This window comes from Terrapene carolina, unplaced genomic scaffold, assembly GCF_002925995.2.
Source record: "Terrapene carolina triunguis isolate 2854851 unplaced genomic scaffold, T_m_triunguis-2.0 Scaffold89, whole genome shotgun sequence".
Taxonomy (NCBI): Eukaryota; Metazoa; Chordata; order Testudines; family Emydidae; genus Terrapene; species Terrapene triunguis.
This window is the reverse complement of record NW_020664440.1, coordinates 5,561,631-5,572,465: the sequence shown is the minus strand read 5'-3', so window position 1 is coordinate 5,572,465 and position 10,835 is coordinate 5,561,631. Positions and strand designations below refer to the sequence as shown.

Genomic DNA, 10,835 nt, shown 5'->3' with positions numbered 1-10,835 from the left:
GGGGGGTTGCTCTGTGACTTTGTGGCGGGGGAGGGCAGTTACAGATCTTATGCAGCGGTCCTTATCCTGGCTCACAGATCCACGCAGCAGGGGATCTGTAACCCTACCCCCCCTGCCAGAAAGTCACATAGCCGACACATACACACAGTCCCCCCCAGGAGTGCTGGCAGGCTCCATTGAAATAACCAGTCCACCAGTGCGGAGCCTGTCATTCCGGGAGTTTAGAAGTATCATTTGCATCAGAACACTAAACCCGCCCCCCGCCACAGTCTGCGTCCCCGGTTTAAAATATTCCCGCGAAAACAGCAATACAGACAACGGTGTTCATTAAAAAATCGAAATGATTTTATTTTTTGGGAAGGGGAAGGGGGTGAAGGTTGTATGTAACTGGAGAGGATAGTCAAAATGGACTGGGTAAAGAAACGGGGGCAGGTTCAGCTTTTCTGTCCACAAACTGAAAAGTCACTGGTTGCCCTGCTCACTCAGGAACCTAGCTTTCAAAGCCTCCCGGATGCACAGGGCGTCCCGCTGGGATCTTCTAATGGCCCGGCTGTCTGGCTGGACGTAATCAGCAGCCAGGCTATTTGCCTCTAGCTCCCACCCCGCCATAAAGGTCTCCCCCTTGCTCTCACACAGATTGTGGAGCACACAGCAAGCTGCAATAACGATGGGGATATTGGTTTCACTGAGATCACAGCGAGTGAGTAAGCTTCTCCATCTCCCTTTGAGACGGCCAAAAGCACACTCCACCACCATTCTGCACTTGCTCAGACGGTAGTTGAACAGTTCTTTTTCTGTGTCCAGGGCGCCAGTATAGGGCTTCATGAGCCAGGGCATTAGCGGGTAGGCTGGGTCCCCGAGGATGACTGTAGGCATCTCCACATCCCCAAGAGTTATTTTGTGGTCTGGGAAGTAAATACCTTCCTGCAGCCGTCTAAACAGACCAGAGTTCCTGAACACGCGAGCGTCATGAACCTTGCCCGGCCATCCGACGTAGATGTTTGTAAACCGTCCCCGATGGTCCACCAGTGCTTGCAGCACCATTGAAAAGTAGCCCTTTCTATTGATGTACTGGCTGGCCTGGTGGTCCGGTCCCAGGATAGGGATGTGAGTCCCATCGATAGCCCCACCGCAGTTTGGGAATCCCATCGCGGCAAAGCCATCTATGATGACCTGCGCGTTTCCCAGGGTCACTACCTTTGGGAGCAGTACCTTCACGATTGCCTTGGCTACTTGCATGACAACAACCCCCACGGTAGATTTGCCCACACCAAAGTGGTTCGCGACTGACCGGTAGCTGTCCGGCGTTGCAAGCTTCCAGAGGGCTATGGCCACTCGCTTCTGGACAGTGAGGGCTGCTCGCATGCGGGTGTCCTTGCGCTTCAGGGCAGGGGACAGCAACTCACAAAGTTCGAGGAAAGTCCCCTTCCGCATGCGAAAGTTTCGCAGCCACTGGGATTCATCCCAGACCTGAAGCACTATACGGTCCCACCAGTCCGTGCTTGTTTCCCGGGCCCAGAATCGCCGTTCAACAAAATCCACATGCCCCATTGCCAACGTCATGTCCTGGGCGCTGGGGCTCGTGGTTTCTGACAGCTCTGTGCCACTCTCCGACTTCAGGCTCTCACGGCGGTGCCGTAGCCTCCTCGCCCGATTTCTCTGCATCTGCCTCAGGGAAAGGTGTATGATAAGCTGCGAGGTGTTGAGAACGGCCACAAGTGCAGCGATGGTCGCAGCGTGATCCATGATCGCAGTGCTGTGGCGTCCGCGCTGTCACTGACCAGAAAAGTGCGCGAACTGATTTCCCGCCGGCGCTTTCATGGAGGGAGGGAGGGCGTTAGTGACGGACGGATGACGACAAATTTTTTTTACCCAGAAGGCATTGGCGGCTCGACCCAGAATTCCGATGGGCAGCGGGGACTGCGGGAACTGTGGGATAGCTGCCCACAGTGCACCGCTTCCAATATCGACGCTCGCCCCGTTAGTGTGGACTCACAAAGTCGAATTACTGTCCTTAGTGTGTCCTTAGTGTGGACACACACGTTCGACTTTGCAATATCGATTCCACATATTCGATTTAAGTAAAATCGAATTACCCTCGTAGTGTAGACATACCCTTCGGGACCGGTCTCTCCCTCTGGATGCATTTTGTGATCCCCACCGGCAGACGGGCTGCCACTGTGCCACTCGAGAGCCACACTCAGCTTTGGTAATTATCAAAGGTTGGGGGTGTTTTACTAATCTTGTTGCGGACGTGTGTAAGTGCTTGAGTCTAAGTAAAGTTTAGCTTTAAGTGAAAGCACTCTTGTGTTGTCCTGTTTGTGCCAGCCATCTATCGGTCGGATAGCCGTGTCTCCCCTGATTTATTTCCTGACACCTCCTCGCACAGAGTAAAAGATACCAAGAGCTTTGGGTTGAAAGAACCCCAGGTAACACTTGGAGCATTCATATTCATGATCACTGCAGTCAGACATGGCCAGGATTTAAAGGCAAGAGTCTCCAGGATGGGGACTTGTGCCTTCTTTTATATTTGGACAATGCTTAGCACATTGTAGGCGCTGCTGGAAACAGGATGGAAGTGGCAAGAGAGAGATGGAAGGGAAGGGGAACAGCTTCCACAGTGTAAAGCCAAAAATTGGATTTTTAAGTGAAGAGCTGATGAAAAGAATAGCATCACGGCTTCCAGAAGAGTATCTGGACACGGTGGCGTCACCATGATGGTGCATAGGAATCTGAATTGTGAAACACAAAGCAGTACCACCAGTAGTTAGCATTTGCAGATTTATAAAATTGCAAAGAGAAACAATATATATGGGGGAGGGGGGATTTATCTTTTGGAACCCTACATTACATAACTTTGCACCAGTGTGATTGCATTGATTTAGTTACACTGGTGCAATCTACTAATATTGGCACACTGCCCCAGTGCAAAATGGGGCATGCAATGGTGTGATTTACTCAGGTACAGTGCAATGTAGCAAGTCTACATTAGGGGTCATCATTACAATGGTGCACACAGAGCCCCACCCAGCTGGACCCCTGCACCCACACAAAACCTCATAACTGCAACAGGGGGTCCTATGTGGAGCTGCTAGCAGGATCGGAGCCTGACAGAGAAAGGACAGACTTGACTATGCCGTTCCCCTAGAGGAAGACCAGGAATTAACACAAGTACAATCCACACAGTTTTTACCATTCGGAAAGGATCCTACAGCAGCAGAAGGAACGCCAGCGTAGATGCCGCGAAAGCCACCAGCCTTCTTAAATCCTTGGGGACTCTGCAGTCGGGTTTTTATGGTATCCAGAGGGAATAATATCAAGTCAACGCACACACCAGCTATCCCACCAGCCTTCAAGATAAACAGAAGTAAAGCAAATTAACATCAACGTCTTGCCTACACACATGCTGCTATGAGACGTGCCTAAAGGACATTATTGAATCTAGCCATTTGCAGCAAACTAGTGGCTCGATCATTCATCGGCAGATTTCTCCAATAATTACTTTTTAACTACAAGTGACCACGTGTGGACTGATGTCAAGGACCAGCATAGGATACAAAAAGAACAGTGCAACATTTTAAGCGTTCTTTCATTTTGCCTCACTGTTTTGGGTTGAATGAAGGAAGCAAAGCAGCTCCAACAACTCTGAGCCAGGCAAATAAGCCCTAAGATAATGGCACACACCAGTTAGCAATATGACACAGCACCATTTGTCCACCAGCGCCAGGAATTATTGTGCAAATATTAGTACTGGTTGAGAAAAAGATTTGTATTCCCGAAGAAAAAAATGTGTGGGTTTTCATTTAAATTTTGTTTTTGACAGCCAAAAACAGACAAAATTCATTTTAAACCAAAACTTTCACAGAGTCATAGAAACATAGGACTGTAAGGGAGATTGATAGATCATCTAGTCCGTTCCCCTGAGCTGAGGCAGGACTAAGACAGACCATCCCTGAGAGGGGTTTGTCTAACCTGTTCTTAAAAACCTCCAATGACAGAGATTCCACAACCTGCCTACCTAATTTATTCCAATGCTCAACTATCCTGACAGTTAGGAAGTTTTTCCTAATGTCTAACTTAAATCTCCCTTACTGTAGTTTAAGCCCATTGCTTCTTGTCCCATCTTCAGTGGTTAAGGAGAATAATACATCACCTTCCTCTTTATAAGAACCTTTTACATACTTGAAGACTGTATCATGTCCCCCCTCAGTCTTCTCCAGACTAATCAAACCCAGGTTTTTTTTTTCCAATCATTCCTCAGAGGTTGTGTTTCCTACACTTTTAATCATTTTTGTTGCTCTCCTCTGGACCTCCTCCAGTTTGTCTACAGCTTTCCCAAAACGTGGTGCCCAGAACTTGATGTAGTACTCCAGTTGAGGTTTTACCAGTTTGAGGAAATCCTGAATACTTTAATCCAAAGCAATATGGTGAAAATTTTCATTTTATACTAAAAAACTTCATTAAAAGATTTAAACCAGTTCTAATAAATATATAAACAGGAAAAAATTCACATGGGACAGAGAGGGCCTCCCCACCTTTGTCTAGCGACATTACAAACTCTGTTGCAGACTCTCTTTTTATGTGTATGTCCAGCACCTACCACCCTGGAGCCCTGACCTTAGTTGAGGTCTCTAGACACTAAACAACAATTGTAATATTAAATAATGTGGAAGTATATGTGTTAGTGCATGCTAGATGTGTACACATGAATACACGTGTGTATCCGCATGTAGGTGTGGGAGTCAGTTTCTACAGATTTATTTATACAGCTATCTGGACAGGTGTGCATTTCTGTGGCTGTGCTCTATGGATTTGTATTTGGGCTTCAGGAGTGGGCCTTTAATGGACCCATTGCAGCTCTGATAATGTGTGGTCCTAATTCCACACATAAAATTACAATAACTTTAGTGAATAAAAAACATGGAGCTGGTTATAAAAAACGGGAAGAGGGGAGGGAAAGAATCATGAAAACCTTTGTGAAATTTTGTTTTTTTTAAATTACCCTTTTTGACTATTTTGCTGCCAGCTGTAGCATCCTGTAACAAATAAAACCTGAACTTAGCATAATATATCTCTCAAAACAATAAATATGCCTGTTTGGGCCCTGCAGTGAAAATGAGCAAGTGAACAAGGGTGAGGGAGGGGGGATGGAGTGAGCGGGGCTGGGGCGGAGCCTCAGGGATGGGGTGGGGCAGGGCAGTGGGTGGGGCAAGGGTGTTCGGTTTTCTGGAATTAGAAAGTTGGCAATCCTACTGACGTCCTGTATAACACAGACCATTAGTTTTCACCTAGATACACCTATATTAGCCCAAAGACTTTGTCTAACTAAATTGTGTGCACACAGAGAGAACAGGAGAGACCAAGATGGCATCCATGCCCAAGGCCCCTGCAAAACCTGAATAATAACAAGATGAAATATAGGCAGGGATGAGTATACAACTACCTCCCCACCCCTCACTCTCCGAAAAAATTTTTTAGCCATTTTAACATATCTAATAATCTGTATTAAATTTATTCTTTGAATCCACCTTCATCATTTTTTGGTTATTTGGGCTACGAAGCACATATATTGATATCTACCCTGTATACAACAGCAGCAGAAAACGTGAGCATGGATGTATGGTACTGCTGAATCTTTACTTGGATAATTCAAGTACAATTATACTGTGCTCACCTGGTTTTCTGTTCCACCCTAACAGAGGATTCAGAGATGCATTTGCTATCTACCGTTAACATTTTAATCAATAAGTTAATTACTCTTTTAATCTATTTGGCTATTTTGCGTGCATTGATTTTTCTAACTCTTCTTCCATCAGAATTCTTATCTGCCCAAAATAAAATTGATCAGATTTAATCTAGCCAGCTGGTAAAACATGAATCAAAAGTTACTAATTGCTTCTTTGGATTTGTATCTTAAATGTCATTTAAATTCATGAAGCAGCTAATAGAGTACCTGTAGGATGGTGAGAATACCTGGGAGCTTACTCCATCGGCAGCAAACAGTAATGATTTTTAGATAATAAGCCAACTAAGCAGCCCATTCTCAACTGCGTGTTAGCAGCACTAGCATTATCAGTTGAATAGCTGGGAGGAAAAAAAATCTTTGCATGGAGCTGGATATACCTGTTACACTCTAAATCCAGCAACATGATTAAATAAAACCAGGATCGAATTCAAATGTATTGAACCATGATCTTTCATACAATAGGTCACCTGAGCATATTTAAGGGTGAGCCAAATTCTGCTCTTACACCCAGGCATGCAGCTTCACTTAACTATACACAATTCAGGAGGGACAAAGTTGGCCCTATGCATATTTTTAATGAATTAATTGAAAATGGATGATAAAATACGGGGCGATAGTCTATTATACACTTGTGGAAGGGAGCAGCATTCACTTTCTTAGTTGTTCACTTGTAAATGATTCTTCTAGGAGTAACTAGAGATAAAATCTTTTAAAAAGCTGGAGAGAGGATTCAGTTAGCAAATGCCCCAAAAATTATATATCCCTTAATCTGCGATTGAATTTTTCTTGGTCCATGTCCATAAAGCCTCTAAGAGAGTGTATAAATGTCACATCAGATACATAGCAGAAATAGTTGGGCGATATGAGTTAGCGGCAAGGGACTGGCATGGACCTCCTGGATCACTGAATCCGGTCTCTTGCTGATGCAGGCAATTCCATCATATAATCTCATTTCTAAATTTATCAAACTCCATCTTGTTGCCGGCACACCAACAATCTTAATGCTAGTTTGGTTGTTTGCCTTCATTCTTCCGATTGGGAGCACCTGACTCCTCTGAGGGTTAGAAACCACCTGCCCGTTGAACATGGAACAGGAAGAATAGACCTTTCCTCCTACATTCTGCAGTCAGAACTAGTCATGGTACAGACCCATGCACTGAAATCGACAAGCCTCTTCACAACATTTCACTCCTTCGGGTCATTCAGCTACACCCTTACAATTATCCACGCTATCCTTGCTCCACTCCATCCCCACGTTTGTGAACAAAGAGCAGGAACCTGCCATCACTAGCTGTGGGACTGGAGGGGAAAGCACCAGGATGAAGTGGGGATGGAAAAGCAAAGATGAAGCTAAGGAATGACGTTTCAGGGCTGTGAAGTGAAGAGGCTTGGAGAGATTTTCAACAGAGCTCAGCCTCCGTTTAGGCACCCAAAATAAGTGGCCAGATTTTCAAGAGACCTCTACACTTTGTGTGCCGAGCTCTTTTGAGCATCTGGCCCCAATTGTGGGTGCTGGGAGCACTGGGAAATCTGGCCCCACAAGAAGCAAAGAGATGCAATTAAGGTCTTGCAAGAAGGAACTTAAGAAGTCACAATAGTCAAAACAGGCATAGACTATAGAAAGAATAAGAAATTTAGGAGGGGCGGGTTAAAGGTAGCCAAACTCTCCAGAGGCGCGGCAGGCAGAGTTACAAACAAGCGAGGCAGAAGGAAGAAAGCAAGCTCTGAATCAAGGATAACTCCAGGATTTCTGGCTTTGGGAACTAAGTTAGTTTGATACATTGCACTAGTGGAATTCAAAATATGAGAGGAAATGGTAGTTCAAAAATTAAGCATTCCTTTCTCTTCGTATTGTCCACAAGCTAGCCACGTGCCCTTCGCTGCCATGTTTGAACATTGTTGCTCAAATTCATCCTTAACAAATGCTTCCCTGCATTTTGTGTGATGTGTTAGATGAGTAGGTGTTAGATGAGTAGTTCAAACTTACTCTACAAATGGCGGAGGCTGCAAACATAGCATGAAAGAAGAAATGGAGTAACAAATCCTTGTTAACAAGATCTATCCTAATGGTTTTGTTTTTACTATTTTTTAAAATTCTTAAGATACAAAGTTAGCTGCTCTTCAACATTTATTTCCCTCCCCCCACCGCCCCATATATTTTTCTGGTTGAAACTGCCATGCACTTTGATTGAATAGACACAGTGAAATCAAATAGCTTTTTGTTTAGATAAAATACATTTAGGATCTGTAGCTTCTCAGAGTAATTCTCTCCACTGATTCCCAAACACCTGTCAACCTTTTGTCACAACACTACAGCAGGAGCACTCATTGTTATTGTTTGTTATTTCCAACATCATTCTGATCCTCCTCCTTCAAGAATAGATGGACACCACTCTAAAAGCTTTGCCAAGTGAGAGTACTGGCTCTTTCTATTATAAAAAATAGGTCTTTCATTACAAACACGCTCATTAAAAAGATGATTGTTACAATCCTGGTGATACCTATTTCAGTTCTAAAACTTACACAGATTATCTGGGTCTCTAAAGGATTCTGCTTGTTTTGTAGGGTTTGTGTGTTGGACAGTTAAATAAGCCAGATGACAGGATGAAATGGAAAACTGTCCAGGTACAAAAAGAGAGAAATAGAAATGGGATGAAATGGAATAGTACAAACTGCAAGGTCTTGCACATAGGGACTAACAACAAGAATTCCTGCTATATATTAACTGGGGGCTCATCAGTTAGAAGTGAGAGAGGAGGGGAGAGACCTGGGTATGTTGGTCGATCACAGGGCAATTAAGAGCCACCAATGTGATGCGGCCATGAAAAAAAGCAAATAGGATCCAGGCGTTGCATTTCCAGTAGACACAAGAAAGTATGAATACCATTGTATAAGGCAGTGGTAAGACCTCTTCTGGAATTCTGGTCACCCACATTCAAGAAAGATCAATTCAGAAAGAAACAGGTGCAGAGAAGAGAGCTACTAGAATGATCAGGGGAACAGAGGGCCTAAAAGATAGGATTGCTTTCTATAAATACACCACGAGGGTAAACACTAGGGAGGACAAAGGACTATTTAAATGAAAGGACAATGCTGGAACAAGAATAAGTGGGTATAAACTGTTCACAAATAAATTTAGGCTGAAAGTTAGAAGGTTTCTAATCATAAGAGAAGTGACATTCTGGAACTGCCTTCCAAAAGGAGCTGAAAGAGCAAACAATCTAACTAGCTTTAAGACAGAGCTTGACAAATTCATGAGTGGGATTAGATGACAGGGTTGCCTGTAGTGGTGGGGGGCTGGGCTGGGCAACCCTCGGGAGTCCCTTCTGGTTCATGTCTTACTTTCCTCAAATCGCATGCTTCAGGGCTTCATACAGTCACCCCCAGGGGTCAGGAAGGGAATTCTTCCACAGTGTATTCACAGTTGGAGAAAAGGGGGGTGTTGGCGCGGATTTGCTTCCTTCTTCTGAAGCATCAGAAATGGCCACAGCTGGAGATGGGACACTGGATAGGGTATGCCGGTGCTCTGAGGCGGTCCTGATAATTGTCTTTCTGGCACTTAGCTGGCTGATTCTTGCTCAGAGTCTAACTGATCGCCATATGAGAGGTCTGGAAAGAATTTTCCTCCAGGTCAGACTGGCAGTGACCTTGGGGGTTTTTCACCTTCCTCCGCAGCACAGTTAACAGTCGCTGACTAGAATCATCTAGGCATCTCTCTCAGTAAATCTATATACAACAGGTCAGACTAGATGATTTGGTGGTCCTTTCTGGCCTTAAACTCTACAACTATGAGAAAGGCTAAAGAAAATACAAGAGACATTCTTAGGTAAAAAAGGCAAGTAATGCATTAGCATTACAGTCAAACATTGATTTAAAATGGACAAGGAAAACGGCAGAAAGACTGTCAGCCCTTTATTCAAACATGAGACATTTTGAATAAAGCACTGGAATAAATTGCCTAGGGAGGTTGTGGAATCTCCATCATTGGAGATTTTTAAGAGCAGGTTAGACAAACACCTGTCAGAGATGGTCTAGATAATTAGTCCTGCCATGAGTGCAGGAGACTGGACTAAATGACCTCTCAAGGTCCCTTCCAGTCCTATGAGTCTATGATTCCTAGTACAGTAGAAAGTGCCAAGTTGTCTCAATGCATTACAAAATACAAGTAGTTCAGGTTATTGTGAAGTTATTCTGTAAAAAACAATGAACTCATTGTAATCAAGTCCCTGTACCATCACACACAATTTGCAGGAGGTAAAAAGAAGTTACCAAACTCACAATAGCTATAAACAGCACAACACATTCAGCGCCCTGTTTTAAAATGAGAGACTGTTCGTGGCTGTATCATTCCAAAGTATTAACCCTCTGAAACTGCATCTACGACATGGCACTTCTAACCAATGTTGTGACCTTATCCCATATGCCCGTGAAGCACTATACACACTACGAGTACTCAAGATAATTTATAGACTTCAAAGGTCAAAAGGGACCACTGTGATCATCTAGTCTGACCTGCTGTAGGACACAGGCCAAAGAACTTCCCCAGAACAATTGAACTCCTTAACATTTCAAAAGGTAAGATACTAAGACAATTCCTCCCCATTCTGGAATGATGCACGTTGCCCCACCCAAAGGCAACGGGCATCAGAAATAAATTCATACCATTTGAAAAGTGTATGCGGGGCTTTAATATGGCATTGTGATCACTTCAATTCCTTATAATTTAGCCCAACTGATCCTTGGGCCAGGGGCTGTGTCTAGAGAGTGGAGGGGGAGCCTAAGGGACCATCAATAATATTCCTCAGCACCAGCAGCTGCAACATACAGACATACCCTCTCCTTCCAAACTCAACTGGGAATTTCCCCCTGGCAGTGCCACCCAGAAGTGGACTCTACTCCCCTCTCAGACCCAGAGATGAGTCACCCCCACACCCCACCCACCTCCCTCATCGCCCCCAGCTGCACACCCCTCCTCCAGCCCCATCACCTCCTCTGCAACCCTCCCCGTTCCTTATCCCTCCACTGCACCCCCTTCCTTACCCCATTCCTGCCTCATCTCCTCTGCACCCATCCTGCCCCGCTGTGCCCC

At 44.7% G+C, this 10,835-nt stretch overlaps 1 protein-coding gene across 1 annotated transcript in view; it reads right to left on the bottom strand.

The window, feature by feature from the left end:
* The window catches only part of SLC25A26 (solute carrier family 25 member 26), a 287,750-nt gene that overhangs the window by 123,762 nt on the left and 153,153 nt on the right, over window positions 1-10,835 (bottom strand). The window contains exon 2 of the mRNA XM_026650445.2: window positions 3,194-3,350. Within this exon, the coding sequence (XP_026506230.2) occupies window positions 3,194-3,350 (157 nt within the window). The remainder of the gene's footprint in view (window positions 1-3,193; window positions 3,351-10,835) is intronic.